At 36.1% G+C, this 19,962-nt stretch overlaps 1 protein-coding gene across 1 annotated transcript in view; it reads left to right on the top strand.

The window, feature by feature from the left end:
• The window catches only part of LOC113069323 (cilia- and flagella-associated protein 58-like), a 61,680-nt gene extending 43,966 nt beyond the window's left edge, over nucleotides 1-17,714 (top strand). Inside the window, exons 14-17 of the mRNA XM_026242324.1 lie at nucleotides 6,315-6,426; nucleotides 6,516-6,620; nucleotides 14,568-14,687; nucleotides 17,549-17,714. Coding sequence (XP_026098109.1) covers nucleotides 6,315-6,426; nucleotides 6,516-6,620; nucleotides 14,568-14,687; nucleotides 17,549-17,686 — 475 coding nt within the window. The 3' untranslated portion in view covers nucleotides 17,687-17,714. The remainder of the gene's footprint in view (nucleotides 1-6,314; nucleotides 6,427-6,515; nucleotides 6,621-14,567; nucleotides 14,688-17,548) is intronic.
• Nucleotides 17,715-19,962: the final 2,248 nt, after the last annotated feature.

Here is a 19,962-nt window from a genome sequence, read left to right as displayed (position 1 = left end):
CATTGAAATATGTCACTTTCTACAAATTAAAAATGGTGAAGCTCTTTTGTGTGTATGTTTCGATCATGGCAAATGTGAACTGTGATCAAGCATGGAACATCATACTGCCCGAAAGTGCATTTAGTTTACATTGGAATCTAGGGTTGCATGGCATGGTGCTGAAAAAGTAAAACAGTCTTCTTATTATTATTTATCAGATTTATATAACTATCTTGGGTGACAATATGCTCCTAATGCGATTAGTATGAAAAATGACAAAAGTTTCAAAAATCATTCAACATGATTTCCATGTTTTATTCACCTCTGGTTGAGCTAGGTGAAGCAATCGGAACCATATGCCCCCCCCCCCCCCATCCTCTTGCTCATTAGAAAACGGAAACTTGAAAAGCAGTTGAGTAGCATCCTGACAGATGAATTCCCAGTAATCCGCTTTCATTAAAATCAGCATGAATATTTCATAAGAATTAAATCAATGTTCCTTAAGCATTGTCTAACTGCTAGCTGCGCTACCTTGAGCCTTACTTGTAACGTGGCATTATAGGCTGCTTTCTTCAATCAAACCAAAGATACAATCCCTCATATATTAAGAGTTTTTATGCATGCAGTCTTTACACATGTTCTTGACAGCTGGTGAAACTCGAAATCTAATGATGGAGAAAGAAATGCCAGCTTTCTTTTAGTAAAAAAAAATAAAATAAAAGTATAAGCAAGAAATAATCAGTCAGCCGGTCATTATTGCAAACTAAATCCCAAAGCAAGGGGGTCTTAAATCATCCTGAAGTTGTTTTGCAATAATAACTGGCTGAAGATGGTCCAGCTTGTTGCATGACTACATTCCCAAAAAGCTATAAAATATGTATGCGGTACTACAGAGATACAAAAACAAGTATTCCAGAATTATTATTATTATTATTATTATTATTATTAATAATAAAATCTGCTGTTTCCAAACCAGGGTTATTATAGTGATGTCATGACAACTCTCTGAAGAATATAGCATGGTAATGGATATGACAATGTCAATGTATTTGGTCTTGGCGGAATAGATTTTGTATGTTGCTGAATTGCTGTTGTTGTAAATTATTGCTGCTGCAAAGCAAGTACATGAACTTGCTACTGCTAATGCATACGCTGATATGGTGCTGTGAGTATTTAAGATATACCGCTGCTGAATTAATAGCAAATACAACAACCCATAGCAGATCTATACAGGTAGAGCTGCGGAAGGTGTAGGCTGGAAAACTCTCTAGTTAATGCTAACCAGCCATTTAAATGTAAAGCAGCTTGCTGATTGGCTGTTTATGCAACATGAACCAATCAGCTTATGCCAGCTAGTTTGACACTGCGAATATCATCAGTTTGGGTTCACATTCTGTCTTTGGCTGCTTACAGAGCCTGGGGCTGTCAAAGAGAAAGGTGGGATATCTCAAGACACCTATATCAGTGATATATGTCAGGCGATAGATACATTATGTGTGGTGTTTATAAGAATCACTTGTGGGATTTTTAGAGTCATACATGTGGAAGTGCTATGGCCTATAGGAGGTGACTGTTAATGTTTTGTAGTGGGAAGATGCTGGTGCTAATGTTGCTGATGATAATTAGGCCTGTACATATTAACAAGGCCAGTTAATGACACAATTGCCTTTTGTTTTACTATTTTCTGCTATTGCCTGCAAATATGTGTAGTTTCAGTGGGTCTGAACACGGGAAAATGTGTGTGTGTGGGCGAGAGTCCTGAACTCTATAAGCATGTTGATTAAAGTTTAAGTCCCTGCCTTCGTGAATAAATCAATCCATATCCCCCAACCAACTCTTTCTCTCGCCTTCCATATCTCCAGGCTGATCTCAGTCAAAGCAACAGCAAAAAGCAGGAATACAAACTAAAACACTGACTAAGAGAAAGAAATGGATAAAATGCATGTGGGTTTCTTTTTACCATTCTAAATCAGTTATTTATTTGTCATAGCCAAATTAATTTGTTGACGGCGAAAGATGGATGGCTTGCTTTCGTTTAGTGGACAGTGATGTATTTATGCAAAACACAATTGAGAAGAGAGAATAGTGAGAGCATAAAAACAAAAGCTTTGCCAAGAACAAAATTAAAATGCATAAATTAAAGCCACAGCCAGCAAAAGGCAAGCGAATGGAAAGGCTGCTTTTATTTTTCCCAGTCTGAACAGGAAATCCTTTCAGGATTCTATTGTCTGCTGGAAGGTGTAGTAAAATGACCAATGACTAAGATTAATACGGTCTCCGTGAAGCACTGATGTCAGTAATTACTGTGTGCTCTTGTCATATTTTATGTTATTCTCTTTCTTATATGTAGTATATTCTTTTCAAAGTGTAGAAAAATCATGCATTTATTTGCACACAATACTAAGTAGCTTTTGTGAGTGCCACTAAAAGTATTTTATTAAAGCTCCAGGAAAAAGTGCTGGCTAGATTTCCCACATACAAACTTATGTTGAGAACCGGAGTAATCGAAATGCAATGTGAAGAAGTCTTAGTGTTTCAGGGTCGGATTAGACCTGTCTTGAGCAAAGTGATCAAAGAATACTTCCTCTCTCCTAATAAAAGTTTTGACAAAGTAAATGGAAGTGGCACTGGCAATTGTGGCTTTCCAATTGATGCCTGTTTTGATGTTTTTAAAAGTTGTTTTCTTCATTTGGTTGATATTAATAGTGCTGTAATAGTAGATTGATGACATGTATGATAAAATATGGATACATGTCTTTTTGTGTATATGCACATTCCTTTCCTGATTGTCTGTTGGGATTTCCAGTGACTCTTTCTAAGCATTGCATCTGCACACCAGTATCTGGTGACATGTCTATTGCTGTGTCTAATTTAGAAGGCTGCACCCTCCGTAGGCCACATTTGTCAGCCGCATACATAATTGAGACTGTCTCAATTCAGAAAACTTACCATTACATTCCAAAGAAGGCAAGAAATTACAGTAATTAGGCTTCAAAAGGAATAATGGTTACTTTTCTGAAAGTAGATGTGCGGAATGCACAGTATATGGCTGAGAAATGCAACCTACATAGAGTGTAAACCTTATATGAAGTTTCTGAATCATTCATTTAATTGATTCATTTAATAAAAAAAATGTTCAGCAACAAATTGAATCACTTAATCAGATAACCAAATGATTTATTCTGTACCGCTGATTCATTCATGAATGAAAAATGTGATAGTTGTTATGACTCAATTTGCTTATCCATTCAAAACAATTAATTTATGAATGAAACACCACCGAACATGTGAGACCGCTCTGAGATGTGCAGTGGTTCTGTTGTGGATTTGTTTGAAACTATTTCCTTTGGTGGAACAAGATACATGTAATACGTAATGTGTAATATGTAATGTTTTCTTTATAGAGACAGTTTTCCTGCTGTACAACAACAAAATCAGAGAACAGCGACTGTTTATGTGTGTACATCGTTGTCTGACAATGATGCAACAGGTGTTCAAGAGGATTCCTCTTCACATCAAAGCGCCTGAGGTCTTGTTTGTTTGCTTTGCCATCAATTTTAATGAAGGAAGACACTTATTAAAGACTCAGGTTAGGGTCTAAACATGAACACTTGATATGTACAATAATAGAGAGCTTACAGTTACCACACACTACACTGGAAAGAATAGATTTACGTTATTAAGTATAAGTACACCTAATATTTACTAGATAAAATAATAATTTACACTATACAGTTTTTATTGAACACTTTAATGAACTCTAGATTGTAATTAGTGTTTCTGTTTAATCTGGGACCGCTCCTCGTTATTAACTAATTGCTTATTAGCATGCCTATTATTAAATTATTGGCTGTTTATTAGTACTTATAAAACTGCATGATCATATTCTACATCCCTTATCCTACCCACTTAACAACTACCTTACTAACTATTAATAAGCAGCAAATTAGGAGTTTATTGAGGAAAAACTCGTAAAAACTTGTTACTCTATTAAATATATACAGTATATGTATAGCTTGTTTCTTAGCAATATATTTTTTTTAACTAAATTTGGCTTAAAGTGCCTTATATGGCAGCATAATAAAGTTCCTTACCATCTAAAACAGGCTTTTGCATCAGGAGCATGGCTGTGATGCCTTAAAATACAGCCTCTGTATAGCTCAGTAGGTTTTGGAACGGAGCCATTGAGACAGTTATAAATATTAAAGATGACAAGCAACCCAAAACAAGAGCTAATGCCAATTTTTCTCCCTCAAACATAGCAAACACTAACAGCACTGATTTTGTCTGAATCATCAATAACGAAAAAAGACCTTGTATGTCTTGAGAAATCAATCTTAGCCATTTAGAAGCAATTCCACTGTCTTTTAGCAAAACAACATTTGCAAAAACTTCTCCAGTTTACTCACATTGCTAGACAAATGATAGTACACTGACAATTTTGGTAATAGAGTTTTTTCCCCCAAAGGAAATGACTTATTGATCAATTTAGCATGCTAATCGCTAACACCCTCATAAACTCAACCTGCATTGCGCTCAGGTAAATGAGCTGTGCGCTATGATCATTCATCTCTCTCCATTGCTTCACAGAAAAAGTTCTAGGACATGCTGTTTAAACAGAGCTTCATATCTTTTCAGCTGAGCATTCAGCTGGTTACTGTATGGATCTCTGTCATCTCTGTAACACATATTCATTATTGTTGTTGGAAGTTGTAAGTCAGTGGTTACTTTTTGTGTACTTTTTTATGACTATAAATTGGTGATTAGAATTAGTAGAATTAGTAGTCATATGACAATGACTACCTGATTCACATACTTTTTATTGCCTACTATGTAGAATGGAAATAGGCATATTTGGACACAAAGACTGATTATATAATGGGTTTTCATGCTTTTGTTGTGTTGTGCCAGTCATGTCTGGTGTAGACAGGGTGTTGTTTTATCTACCTTTCATTTACTTTTCTGTTCTTCTGTTCCATGAAGATTTGTGTGTGTGTGTGTGTGTCCTTAGATGACGATTTTGCAACTTATTTATTTTCAATGTATTTCAAGATGCTTTTCTATTGTGGCTGAAATGGTGTAATTAGCTTTTTCCAGACTCTGGCAAGCCACCAGTGCTTATAGGTTGGCTGAAGGAGCTTTCAAGTTGTTTACTTGCGGAGTTGAATCACTGTAATAGGTCAAAGGAAGACACTGGCTATAGCTAGACTTGCCATAAGTGACACTGTTGTAGGGGTAAAGTACACAGAATACGCTGTTGTGCAAAATAAAAGGTGGGTGCAATCTAACAAAACACAACTGGGATCTTTTCTTCAGTTGTCCACAATTACCACAACAAATCAAACATTGTAACAGAGAGATGTTACACTCTAAAGTAAACCATTGAAATGCTAGTCCCACCCCCCAGACTTTTCTGATTTGTTGAGTAAAGGGATAGTTCTCCCCAAAATTACTAAACTGTAGATGAGTTTGTCCTTCATTGGAACAGATTTGGAGAAATTTAGCATTGCATCACTTGCTCACCATTGGATCATCTGCAGTGAATGGGTGCCATCAGAATAAGAGTCCAAACAGCTGATAAAAAACATCACTATAATCCACAAGTAACTGACATGACTCCAGTCCAGCAATAGCTGTCTTGTGAAGAGAAAAATACTTTATTAAGGCATTTTAACTTCAGTCAGGCATAGAGATGGCAAAAATGATTACAAATATTAAAATAATTCACTTACATTGAGAAGCCATATATTGAGGCAAAAATATCATAAGTAACATATGTAACACCCTTAATGCACAGCAATTTTGGAGGCAAAATGTTAATGCTGAAATACAGAATTTCTTCAAAACGTGAAAAATCTAGTTTGAAACCAAAAATGAATGCACAACTAATCTGAAAAATGATGAGACTATGCAACGGATATTTATATAGACCAACCCTAAAATAGCAGCAAATGCTAGAATGTATTGTGTGTATGCCTATAGGAAAGCATACATGTCTACATCAAACAAGCTTGCTGCAGAGAGGGAAAGGTCAGCTAGGATTATGCTGTGAGCCATAACCTGTCGATATGAGATCCAAGAGATTTGTTTCTCCCTCTCTCTTCCATTCACCCTCTTGTTTGCATTTCCCTGTTTGTGCCGGTTGTATTGCATAAGTAAATAAGTGAAGTGCAGGCTTTTAGAACCTCTCACACAAACTCATTTTCAAAGTGGTATTGCATCCTGCCAGAATGCAGGGACTTTAAATGACTGACTATAAATTAGTAGATTATTGATGCTTTTATTGTGGCCTGGAAACCAGAGTAAGATTTACTCTACTGGTGTTCTTATGGCAGACATGAGGTGTTTCATATGCAGAGGGAGCTGCTGAAAGAGAGGACAAGATGTCGAGCTCTAGAGGATGAGCTTGGCAATCCCTTGAATGTCCACCGCTGGAGAAAGCTAGAGGTATGGGCTTGCATAAGCGTTTTATGGAAACAGTTATATAAATAATACAGTCTTCCAAAATAGATTGATTTCGCTTCTCTTTTTTGTAGGCGAGTGATCCAAGCAGCTTTGAACTGATTCAGAAGATTCATTCTCTTCAACGGAGGCTGATAGCTAAGACTCAGGAGGTTGTGGAGAAAGAGCTCATGCTACAGGTGAGAAGATTCTGTAATTGGTGCAAGTCATTAAACAGTCCTAGTGCCACTTCTTCCTTGCCAAACATTGCTCACCACAGATTCATATCATTAGTCTGCACATAGAATTAGAGAAATTAAAATTATATACACTAACATTTGGAGTCAAGAGACCAGTTTATTTATATATGCATTTATGTATTATGTTTTTCAAAAGTGACATTAAAGATATATAATATATAATGCTGCAAATAAATGCAATTTTTTTGTCATTCATAAAAGAATCCTTAAAAATAAAGGAATGCTAAAAAATAAAAATGGAATAATAATAATAATAATCATAATAATCATAGTTTCACAAATATTTTTAACCAACACAACCATTTTTAACTTTGACAAAAAAAGCAGCTTTGCCATCACAAGTATAAATTAAAATATAACACAGTTTACATTTAATATATTAAAATAATAATAATATTTCACAACATTACTGTTTTTACTTGTTCTGGAATTCTTAAATCTTAGCTATATATTATTACTTATATATACTTATTACTATATATTAGTTAAATTCTTTAAAAATAGATTAGTTATATTTAAAAAAAAGTTATCAAATTGATATTGATTTTCTATGTTCTACATTTGCAAATGCTGCTTTAAGGCAATTTAAAGTTATCTAAAAGTAATACAGATTGTGCTACTTTAAGATTGTGATATTTGGTTATTAGGTCACTGAATAACTGTTTTCTGTGCCTGTAGCACTTTTGGACAAAGTGCCACAGATTTCCACATAATCATTAAAGCGTTGTACTCTTCCTCTGTGCCTTGCGTGTTCCAATATTACATATTTGGACTAATTTGATTATGCTTCCAGCTCCTAATAACAGTAAAGTACTCTCTACTTTTACCATATTAAAATCCATCCCACAGAATTTTTGCAGATTCTGTCTGGATGGACAATTAGTGATTTTTTCTGGAGTCCATTTTTAATGTACTGTATCCTAAAAGAGAGACCAATTTTCATATCCTCCCTGCCATTCAGCTCAATAATATACAACAAGCAGAGTCTATCATTTATACATTTAGCCATACATTACTTGCACTATAGTCTGGAACTAGTCATTTTTCCCTCTTTGTCCTTGTGTATGGACTAGTATTCAGAGAGCCCTCCATTATCTGTAATGAAGTGATCCGTGCTGTTCATTGCTCAGACTAGAAACAAATGTGACTTCTCAGATGTAGCAGGTGCTCGAGTAGAGCTTCTTGAGGGACCAAAGTTTGTTTAGATAAATGCACTTTGAATCTCTGATTAGGTTATGAATGGAGAGATGGAGAGAGGTACTGTTGGCATGACTAGGATAAGTTATATGCTTTATGTGTTTGAGATTTTTTATTGGGTTTGTTTGTTTGAAGACTATAATGGGGGCTCCAAAGCAGCTAATCAGAAACGTTACAGAGCTGAGAGAGGAAAAAAACAAATATAACGAAAAAGTTCTCGGTTTGTCTGAAAGAGACAGACAAAATGTTCTAGGAGAAACTGTCCACTTTACTTCCACCATTACGAGAGGGGTAGACATGGGCTGTAATGTTCGGTTTGATGGTGTTAAGAGTTTTTTCTCACTTCGGATCTTGAGCTCAGATGCAGTGGAAATGATAAAATGGGCTTTCAAAATGCCATTAACATCAGACAGACAGACAGCCAGTTTAAAAAGGTTCCTTTCACTGCCTGTATCAAATGAAGCTTAACAGACTGGATCGCAATCTCAGGACATGAGCAGCCGTTTTCAGGGATCAGATCATATCAAAATGTGTTTGATTTTTTTCAGGTCATCACTAGATTCACCTTTTCTTCCTAAACTCAATTCAGAACACACTATTGATATTTATACAAGCTGTGGTGGAGAGTATAAAGCCTCTTTCACACTGCACGTTGGTCCCGGAAAATCCCGGGTCGCATTCTGTGTGAACGCAAATATGTCATGGGATTGATTCCGTGATTGATCCCGAGTTGGGGACCAAGTAACATTGCCGGGTTGAGTCCAGGAACAAGCTCTGTGGGAACAAAAGCCAGAACTAATGCCGTAAAGGGTGTGTCATAGTGATGATGCACGTTGTTGTGCGACTCTTTTACCAGGTGTTTTGAAGGCAGATCAACGTTCGCAACGGAAAAAAATATGTGCAAAATGTAATGAAACAGAGATCAGTCACTATCCGCACTGAAGCTGAGATCGTTCGACAGCTTAAGTGAAAGTTAACGTGCCTAGCGTTTTCGACTCGTACATTATACGTCACATCTTGATGTCATGTGTCATTATGGGACCTTTACCGGTTGTGTGTGAATGCACGCTCATATGCCGGATAATCAATGGCAATGTGAAAGGGGCAAAGTCTAACAACCCGGGTACAATTGCCGGGAAACATTACCCATGTATTTTCCGGAATCGCAGTGTGAAAGGGGCTTAAGAGTGTCCCACATTAATTCTGTTTGATGAAGCTATGAACTTGGAACAATCAGCATTGTGCGATTTCTCTCCAATTCAGTTCCAGTCTGAAAATCAATGAATATGCCTATGGACTGCTGATGAAATGAACCCACCTTCGAAGGAACATTGGGATGCAGTGCTAATTAGGTTAAAGCTGACTGCCTTGCAACACCCATTTAACTCATTGTGTGATTATGAAGTCGCTCAGCTTAGCTCTGTGTATCGGCTCAATTGAGTAATGCTCTTGAGTCTTGAGCTGCCTTTGATGCCTTTTAAAACAACCCCACCACAGTTGTTAGACAGCAGGGGATTGTTGTATTGTTTTGTGGCTATTTGCACTGAAAATTGTGAGTGTAATATAGCACAGTTTAGGACACAATAGCAAAAAACCATTGCAGTCAAGACAATGCTGCACTTCTGTAGATGGAGGGGTGATCCAGAAATGAAGCAAGACAGGTTCCATTTTGAATATAATACCCATTATAGATCTTGAAGTATTCACAATGCAGCACTTTATGGCAAAACAAACAGCAGGTGCTGATTTTCACATATATGGAGACTCTAATTCTTGCATTATTTGCATTGAGGCAGTGCGATAATGAAAGAGGCACAGAACATGTCATGTCAGTTAATATTCGTGCAGGCAAATCTGGACAGGCGATTAGTGGTTAACTATTTATTCATGAATGGTGGCCGTAAGATATGGCCCAGTGACTCACCGAATTACAAACTGAGGTATGACAGGAAAGTCTGTTTTACCTGCAACAAACAGCAGGGTTTATTATGCCCTACAGTTAATGTAATATAACGCTGTAACACAGATAGGTCGTAAGGTCTGTGATAGGTTTCCATCAGGTTCCGTAGAGTTAGATTGAGTTTTCTGAGCTAAAGTTTTCATTTGGGTAAAAGAGAATGGAAGGTGATATTGTATCGCAGGAGATCCATCACTCAGAGAGAGCTTGTGACTTCTTATTTCAAAAGCTCATGCATGAACACTTCCTGTCTTTCAAACACTATATACTTCAATCCTAACTCTCTCGCTGCTTACACACACAGACCTGTTTAGTACACACTATTATGAGTTATGTTAAGCACCATAGACATGAAAAAAAAAAAAAACATGTTAAAATCAAATTTAAAAATTAGCATTGAGCTAAACTGATTTCTAAGCTAGTTTCACAGTTTAAAGGTCCCGTTCTTTGTGATCACATGTTTCAAACTTTAGTTAGTGTGTAATGTAGTTGTTAGAGTATAAATAATATCTGTAAAATTCTAAAGCTGAAATTTCAATGCCAAGTGAGATGTTTTATTTAACAGAATTTGCCTACATCGAACGCCCAGTTTGGACTTCATCCTTCTACTTCCTTCTTTAATGACATCACTAGAACAGTTTTTTGACTAACCTCCGCCCACAGGCATACACAAAAAGGGGCGTGGTCTTGTTGCACTTCGACGGAGAAGAGGAAGAGTTGCGTTTGTGTTTGTTGCCATGTCGTCGAAATCCATGTCGTCGGAGTGCAATCATCTTTGTTTGGGCTTCCCAGGGACGCTGTACTTGGAGATTTATGGTTACAATTTATGTTTAACTCAGTTCCCGAAAATTATAATCCACATGTAAAACTATGTGCAGCACATTTTGCTGAGGACAGTTTCCACAATCTCAAACAGTTTAATGCCGGATTCGCACAAAGATTATTCCTGAAAGATGGAGCAGTTCCCTCTTTGTCTGGAGAAGGCGTTGTTTATGGACCACAACTAGTAAGTGTATTTTATTATTTAAGTTGGTGCGTTTAACAGTTTCTGTAACTTATTACACAAAGGGCAATGCTGTTTAGCTTTGTTAACTAGATGTTAGGGCTGTGCAAAAAAATCTAAACCCGATTTTCATGCGCATCTCGTCAGTAAAAATGCTCCTGTGATTATAAGAACATCTCCAGCACGTGCGTTCAGGATTGCCAGGTTTTCAAAACTAATTTTGCCCCCTTGCTCGCCCAATTGCATTTCCAGGAGGGCAACGTGGCTAAGCTGGTTTCAAATCACAACACAGGAACCGTTGGCCCAAACGTATTTCTGAAGGAGGGACTTTATAGAACAAGGAAGTCATCAGCCCGTTTTTATGACAGTGAAAACAGTGGTATACAGATAAGTGAATTGTGTGAAAAATACAGTTTTTTTACATGCGAAACATGAACACGTTATATTGCACACTGTAAACACAATCAAAACTTCAAAAAAACATGAAAAACGTGACCTTTAAGATATCCCTTGCAATTTTTGTTGTTGTTGTTGTTGTTGACCTTATGAGATCCACTGATTGAGACTCACTGCTTGAAGTCACAAAAGCTGTTCTCCACTCATTTATGACACAACTTGTGCCATGACAGCAGGAGCAGCAAAATAAAGTCATTGTGACTGTCAAAATCGTAGCTGTCAAGGGAGGATGTCTCCATCGTAAGACAGGTCAGAAGCCGGTAGACGTGCAATTGTCGTCCGAATTCTTTGGCAGCGAAAACTGTTGCGGGGGTGTGAAAATTGAGCGTGTTCCCGTCACTGTCAGTCACAGTGTGTTGTCTTCATCTCTGAATGGAGTGACACACAGAACATCTGTTTGCTTTTAAATTGCACTTGTCGTCTACCGATCGTGCTGAACAGGGACAGCAGAGCTACTCCGGTTACTTCTAGTGTTCTTCATGTCACATAGGCTTCTGTGATTATTCAGTCTGACATAGAGGAAATGAAGTCCGAATGAGGCTAAGGAATGTGACTTCCTGTTTGTTAACGATGTGTAAAAATACTTAAGTAAGAGGATGACTATAGAAGACATGCTGTTAAATATGAGCTTGGGGGAGAGAGATGGAAATGGAGTAAAAATGAAAGAAAGAGAGCAAGGATATGGAGAGATGAGGATTTGAAGGGCCCTGTGGTGTGGTCATTAAAAGCCAGATATTCTTTGTCTTTTCCTCAGGGAGGATGAATTATTATCAGAGTATCGGATTTATAGACAGTGTTTTTCTATTCGGTAGGTACTGTAAAATAAATTTTTAATAACTATCATCAGGCTAATCCACTTTAAGATAAAGTATCTATTTGTGTGTGTGTGTGTGTGTGTGTATTTGGGAGATTTTATCTACCATATTTTATCCAATATTCAAAAAATGTGCATACAAAACATGGATGAAATCTCAGTTAATTTTTCCTGGGAAACTGATGCTTATAACTGAACATGTGTCCTTTGTAGAATTTCAGAAGAAATCTCAGCAGTGTCACAACCTTTACTCGGATTTGCCCTGATGGCTGAAGTTCTGCGATCGGCGATCTGAGAAAAATCATTGTAACTTATTTTGAACTCGAAATAATTCAGTTAAGAAGAGGAGTCACAAAAGACTAACCTCAGAGCAATAAATCCTTTCCTCTGAGAAATAAAGCTCTAAAATGTATGTTGACATTATTCTTAGTGTTATATTCATGATAAATAGAGTAAGACAGACAGACAGAATCAAAGTGCGAGGCTGAGGTAAACAGACAGGTTGCTGGGTCTCCGTTGAGGACACGTGTAACTGTATTAGCATTATCAAACCGTGGAAATGTTTTATGATGCTGAAGTGATGTGTTCTTTGATAATGCGCTATGAGTGCAGATGTTTGCGTGAGACACAGAGTTGGTGAAAGGTGGAGTCTGAGACTGGGTTTGATCTCGGCCTTGTTGTCATCCTATAAAAGTCAGTGTATTAAAGTCCAGACGCCTCTCAGTCATAAATCATTCATCAGCTGACTCGCTCTCTATCACACACTCACAAACACACTCACGACACTATTGATGAAATTATGAAGAGACGGCCACCGTGGCTGTGAAGAAACAGCTAAAAGAAAAAGCAGAGAATATCTTGAGAATAATACAGGGAGCTTTAGCGGAAAAAATGTGTTAAGCTTTCAGCTTTGCAATAAATCTATAATGTTTGTGTGTGTTGTGTGCAGTAATGAGTTTGAGACAAAGAACTGTTTTGTGAATGTCGAAGCCATGATTGTGTCTTCATTTTGAATGCTGGTCCTTTTGATCGTGAACGATCTTCTTTCAGTCGTCCTAAACCCGCTGAATTCATGATTTCTCCTGTGGCACATCATTTATATTCCATGGAAAATTCAGGGTCTTTATATTAGTGATCATTTTAGACACCAGACAGTCTGCATTTATTAGCATTGATGAGTTTAAACTGGACAGTACTCCCTCTCTAATTAGCAACATTGACGATCCATACAGTATATATGCATGTGAGTGAGTGAGTGTGTGTGTGTGTGTGTGTCATTATATGGTCAGTGCTGGGATTAGTGTTAGTTGGCCATCTTTCTTTCATCCACACACTTGGATAATTAACACTAGCTTACAAAATGAATTAGCTGTCAGTCCATTCAGTCATCTAACTGTAGCTTTTTTTTCTGTGATGTGACACTGAAAAATAGCATCTCTGCTTAGAATTTTCAACTGATGGTAAAAGAGATCTCATGCTCTGAACTAACAAATATCTCTTTTGAACTCTTTCCAAGAGAAAAGGTGTGACAAATTTTGGACATCTCAGAGAATTTTCACAGTGTTTTAGGGGATTTGATTCATTGTAGAGTTGTTAAAAGATAATAGAATAATATCACTGGGATTTGTCACTGTTTACATACAGTGAACTAACGATAGTGAACTAATGTTAAGTACTATTTTTTAAATAAAATCAAATTAAATTAAATTAAAAGTTACATTAAAATTATTTTTTTATTTGTTGAAATGACATGAAAATTGACATGAAAATTGATTTAATTCAGTTCAATTCAAGTTTATTTGTATAGCGCTTTTCACAATGCAAATCACTGCAAAACAGCTTTACGGAAAATTAAAGTTTCTACATTATATTTATTAATCGCTTATTAGTGGTGACTATCTCAGGTTGAGGTCCATATGGCAGAAATGTACGGTAAAAATCAAGCAGTAAGTTAATGTCATGTAATCAAACAGACAGTGAACACTGTTAACAGCAATGATTATATGCTGCGATCAAACTTATGGCAAAATTTGGTCTTGTCTGAGGGGTTGGCATCATCTTCTATGGGTTGGTATTAAAAATGTAATTAAATTAAAAATGTAATTAAATTTGGTGCTTTACCATACTTTAAAATTAAATAAAATTAATGAACAAAGATTCAATTTAGAACATTAATTTACATATATAAAAATATCAAGTTAGATGCTTTATAATACCTTGTTTAAAATTAAATAGAATAAAACACTTTAAAATTGTATTGAAAAAATTTAATTCAATTGAATTAAATTAACTTTGGTACTTAATGATACTTCATGTTTAAAATTAAATACAATAAAAAATTACATTAAATTATTTTAAAAATGGAATTAAAAATGCAATAATATGAAATTTTGTACTTTATGATACTGCATATTTAAAATTAATTCGATTTATTTTATTTTTTTTAACTTTGTGTTGCAGGAGAAAGAGAAACTTTACGTCGAGCTGAAACACATCCTTGCTCGGCAGCCTGGTCCGGAAGCAGCAGAAAAACTACAGCTGTATCAGCGAACACTGCGGGAGAAGACCAAACAACTGAAGGTCCGTTAATACATTTCTTCTTGTGTTTCTTCGATATGTCAGCTGGATCCCGCGTCCCACCCGCTGAGGGCTTTGTCTCACATAAATCATTCCTCCTCTCACTCCTCTCCCATCATTTTCATCTCCTTATTCCCCCTCTCACCATGAATAATTAGTTACTTCACCACTTAATTAAGAGTTCAGCTCCATCTGGAGACAGCGACCACTAATGTCATTTTTAATGAGTCGGTTCGGTTTAAGCTGCCTCGTCCTGTTCTATTAACTAGGCAAGAAGCAGAGATGAGAGCAGTTAAAAACTTATGAGTCTCTGCTGAGCCTTCGGTGACCTTATAATATCCAACTGCCATTGATATACGCTGATCTTTGAGCTGCGTTTTGATCAGGATGATCAGGATGATGAATAGGATCCAGGAAACTAGCCCTGGATCTGAAACCCAGGCTAACCATCCTCTGCAGTCAAGACAGTAGAAAGTGCTCCATTACATTCGCCATTCTTTACAAAAATGGACGTAACAGACTTTAAAGACTCAAAAGTCCTTAGCTCGGCAGAAATTCAGAGCTGATCTATTAGAATATCTGCAGTGTGGAGTATAAAACTCTCTGGCGCCCTTGAGCTTACAAATAATGGCCCGAAGGTAGGCATAGGGAGGTTTGGCTTTCTGATAATTTATTGCCAAGCTTAAAATGAGTTACGCACCGCGAGCATCACTGGCAAAGCTTTAAATAAACAAAGCTCAGCGTAATTAACATTAGAACAGAAGCCTTACTAATGAGCCAAACAGAAAAATCATCCCATTCTCTGTTTTGATTGAAGCATGTCCTCCCGCTCCAGCCTCCTTTAGGAAATTAACATTAATTAACACCGGTTTTTTGACTCTCCACGCTTGCTTGGAAGATGTTTCCAGAGTTTTGTCTTTGTAAAACACCCAGTAGTCTGAATATTATTATACGCCGTATGAAAAGCTCACAAGAGATGAAGTGTTTTGTTCATTTATTCAAAATGTGCCAAAAGTGCACTTTTTTCTTTAAAAAGTTGATTAAACAATGTTTATTTTTGGGAAATAAATAAATAAGCAAAAATAATAATAAATACAAATTTTAAAAATCTATAAAAACAAAGAAAAAATGGTAATGATAAAAATGTGCGGCAGACTTGGAATTGATTACATTTTTAAAGTTGTTGTTATTATTATAATTATACTTTGTACTGTGTTTTATTTTATATATATATATATATATATATATATATATATATATATATATATATATATATATATATATATATATATATATATATATATATAAACAATAGTAATAACTTGTGGTACTTTTTAATTGATATATATATATATATATATATATATATATATATATATATATATATATATATATAAACAGACTGCCATATATATGCAATATCTTGCAATAACATGATATTAATTATTGGATTAATTATTTTAATTATTTATCATTTGGTAAAGATATTGCATATATATTACGGCAGTCTGTTTATATATATATATATATATATATATATATATATATATATATATATATATATATATATATATAAATAAATTAAAAAGTACCAAAATTTTTTACTATTGTTTATTGCTAAACAATTATTCTAACAAAAAATACTGATTTGGAATTGATTTATTATTGACTTGTTGACGTTTTTCAAATGTTATTATTTAATTAATCTTATTTTATTTAATTTAGTTATTTTATTTTCAATTATTTATATTTTATTTTGCAAATTGAACAACATTTATATAAAAAAAATGTTCAATGAGCAGAAACATTTTGAATGCCTGTCATGTGCAATTATCTTTGCAAATCATCCAATCCAAAGCCAGCTCTGCAGCAGAGCACATCCGGGATTTCTTCATTTATTACTTCCTCTCTCTTCCTCCTTCTCTTTAGCATCTCTCTTCTCTCTGTTCCTTTGATTACTGAGCTCTGGGCTGTTGGGTCACCTGCACTATGTGGGTGGTTTGGAGCACATTGGATGAATGACAATTAGAGCTTGACTGATATGTGCAAAGATTGACGGAGATCAATGAGATGCCGCAGAGGAAATCACTCCGTTCCTTGCTCGGAGGAAGAGATGAGGTGACCGTGTCAAGCCGAACACATCCTCAGTGATAGATCACAACTGTACAACTAGGGCACATTTATAGCAAAGAGGTGCCCACTGAAGGGTGAGCGCAGCTTTAGGAAACATTTCAAAGTAATTGACAAATGGGCTCTTAGACGCTTTGCAGTATTTTGATGGTTTGCAACATAACTTGAAGCACAAAAACAAAGAACTGCTTGAGGCTGTGAGATACAGTGTTTTACCGTGATTATGTGGAGCACCTAATCTTCACCTGAAGAGAAGAATGAACTACTTTCATAACTAAAAGCATTAATGTTCAGTATATAATAATATGAAAAAAGATTCCAGTGAAATTAATAAAAATAAAAAAATGTTAATCACCAAACAATTAATTTGCAAAGCAATATAGTTAATATGTAGGCCATTTCAGCTCTGAATTAAACTAATATATCATATTTGTTTTAATTAAATTAACCAAATTTTCCTACTAATTTTTTTTCTCTCTTTACAAAATCTCATTGTCCAGATACCAGATAAATCTATTTTCTTTTTTTATTAAAATATGCTTAAATTAACTTAACTGGAACAAATGATTATATGTACTGTACCATTGCATATAATTAAATTATGAAGGTTTTTGTGCACTTGACCTGGTTAATGTTGCCAGGCAAGTTTGAAGCAGCCAAGTGCATAAATATAGAATTTACAAGTCAGGATACTTTAACAGTTTTAAAAGTTTAACATATCTTTTCTTTCACAGGTCTTAACAGCAGAGCTCAACATGCACGAGTCCCAATCAGAAGACTACAAGTATGAGATCGAACGTCTGGCCCATGAACTCCAAGAAGTCAAGAAAAAATACCTCGCACAGAAACGGAAAGACCAGGAGCACAGGTGAGAAAGGAAGGCCTAAACCCAAAAATGACAATTCTGTCATCATCTACTCACAATTATGATGTCCTTCCAAACCTGTATGACTTTCTTCTGTGGAATAACAAAAGACCACTTTTTCAATTTACAGTAAATGTGGTCTAAAGCATTCAAGCTCAAAAAAGGATGCAAGAGCAGAATTATAAAAGTAGTCCAAATGGCTCATAAAAGTCTAAAGTTGTATAGACCACGTTTATGATGCTTGTGGTGCTTTTGCATGCTTTTAAAAAGCTTGAAAGCATCAGTCACCATTAATCAGGGTGAGTAAATGATGAGCGAATTTTCATAAGTGTCTTAAAGCAACCATGTGCCAGTATTTGAGTGTATATGTGTTTGTGCATGTGGGTTCAGGTGCAAGACGTTAATCCCAGATCAGCATAAAATGTAACGTTTTACCCAATGTGTAAATCAGACCAGCAGAAAGCACTTATAGTGTTTGGATGTGTGTGGTGTCTGTGTATCCGGATATTTCATGGTCCTGACAGCAAACGACCTTCGATATTGCCAACAAGCAGACAAGAACAGCACCCTCTGACACGGATGAAAATGATACCCTCAGATAACGGTGAGAAAGGAAAAAGGCATTTGGAGAGAAATCAATGAGCCAGTGAATTGGAAAGATTTCTCTCGTTTCGTCTCTGTGTTCTTGGGAGCAAATCGTGACACTGAAAATTACAGAGTGATGCAAAATCGCTTCTGTTACTCGCTGATTAGTAGGACCCTGCCAGATTCCACTGCTATTGGCCTTCGATCTAATGAAATTATGACTAATCGTGTGCTATTTTGGAAGCATGTATGTTGTTTATCCTGGGGAGTCTTATTTTCTAACGCAATTGTTTGGGAGAGAATGTTTTTAGGGGGGTTGACGATTGATTTGTATGCAATCTTCTAAACACTACTGTTACCCATACAGTATACACACTTGTCACATCAGCCCACTCTTTCTGTCCCACACACACACACACACACATCCTTTCAGAACACACACATTGGGCCTTATTTCTGAAACACGAGCAGAGCAAATTTGTGTGTAAACCAATTCTTACGATGTTGAATTGAATAGGACAATTTATGTAAGCATGTTTGTACAACGACAAATCAGTTCTGCAGGTGTTTCTTGAATAAGGCCCGTGCAATGTAGGTTTCTGCCTAAGATATGTGATAAAAAAAGAAAAGAAAAGTAAAGTAGTTTTTCATACCATATATATTGTAACTAGATTCACTGGTTACAAAACAAAATAGAAGTGGACAAGGCTTTCTTCAGTTAGAAGTTGGCACATCTATGGCAACAGACACAGACTGCATGGATCTGATTGGCCGGTCTCTGTCGCCTGGTTTAGAAGCACAACTGCTCTACTTCCTGTCACATCACAGAATGTCCAACTGTTTTAACTGGACAGCTTTCAGACTTCATGGTCGACCAGTAGGAGTCTGAGGAAAATGCCTGTTTGCCTTTGTGTGGTGTCTTAATAAGAGTGAAATGAATAGCATCCATCATCTCTGCTGATCTACAATTTCATAACAGTATCCCAGAGAATGACTTGATTTATAATTGAGATATATAGGTGAGTTAATGATTTACTTTTCTCTATCAGTCCTCGCAGTAGATTTATTCAGTGCATTTGATCTGTCTATTAATCAAAGTAATGAAGTAGAAATGCGCATACAACTGTTGAAAAAAAGTTTGCGATCGGTAAATGTTTTTAGAAATTTCTTTCAGAAATCATTTTACAACCCTGATTTGGTGCTCAAACAGCATTTTTTTTTTATATATTGTTAAAGGGGGGGGGGGGGGGGTGAAATGCTATTTCATGCATACTGAGTTTTTTACACTGTTAAAGAGTTGGATTCCATGCTAAACATGGACAAAGTTTCAAAAATTAAGTTGTAGGTTTGAAGGAGTATTTTTGTTCCAAAAATACCTCTTCCGGTTTGTCACAAGTTTCGGAAAGTTTTTTTCGAGTATGGCTCTGTCTGACGTTAGATGGAGCGGAATTTCCTTATATGGGTCCTGAGGGCACTTCTGGCGGAAGAGCGCGCGCTCCCGTAGAGCAGAGCAGAGACGAGACATTCACTGATCAGAGCGAGAGCGAATTGTCACAAAAGAAGTGTGTTTTTGGTTGCCAGGGCAAGACAACCCTGCACAGATTACCAAAAAAAAAACACAGCATTAAGGGACCAGTGGATGGAGTTTATTTTTACAGAGCATCAACTGTTTGTGTTTGCACCCTGCATTTCGAAGAT

Source organism: Carassius auratus, unplaced genomic scaffold (assembly GCF_003368295.1).
Source record: "Carassius auratus strain Wakin unplaced genomic scaffold, ASM336829v1 scaf_tig00001402, whole genome shotgun sequence".
Taxonomy (NCBI): Eukaryota; Metazoa; Chordata; class Actinopteri; order Cypriniformes; family Cyprinidae; genus Carassius; species Carassius auratus.
This window is presented reverse-complemented; position numbering and strand designations above follow the sequence as displayed.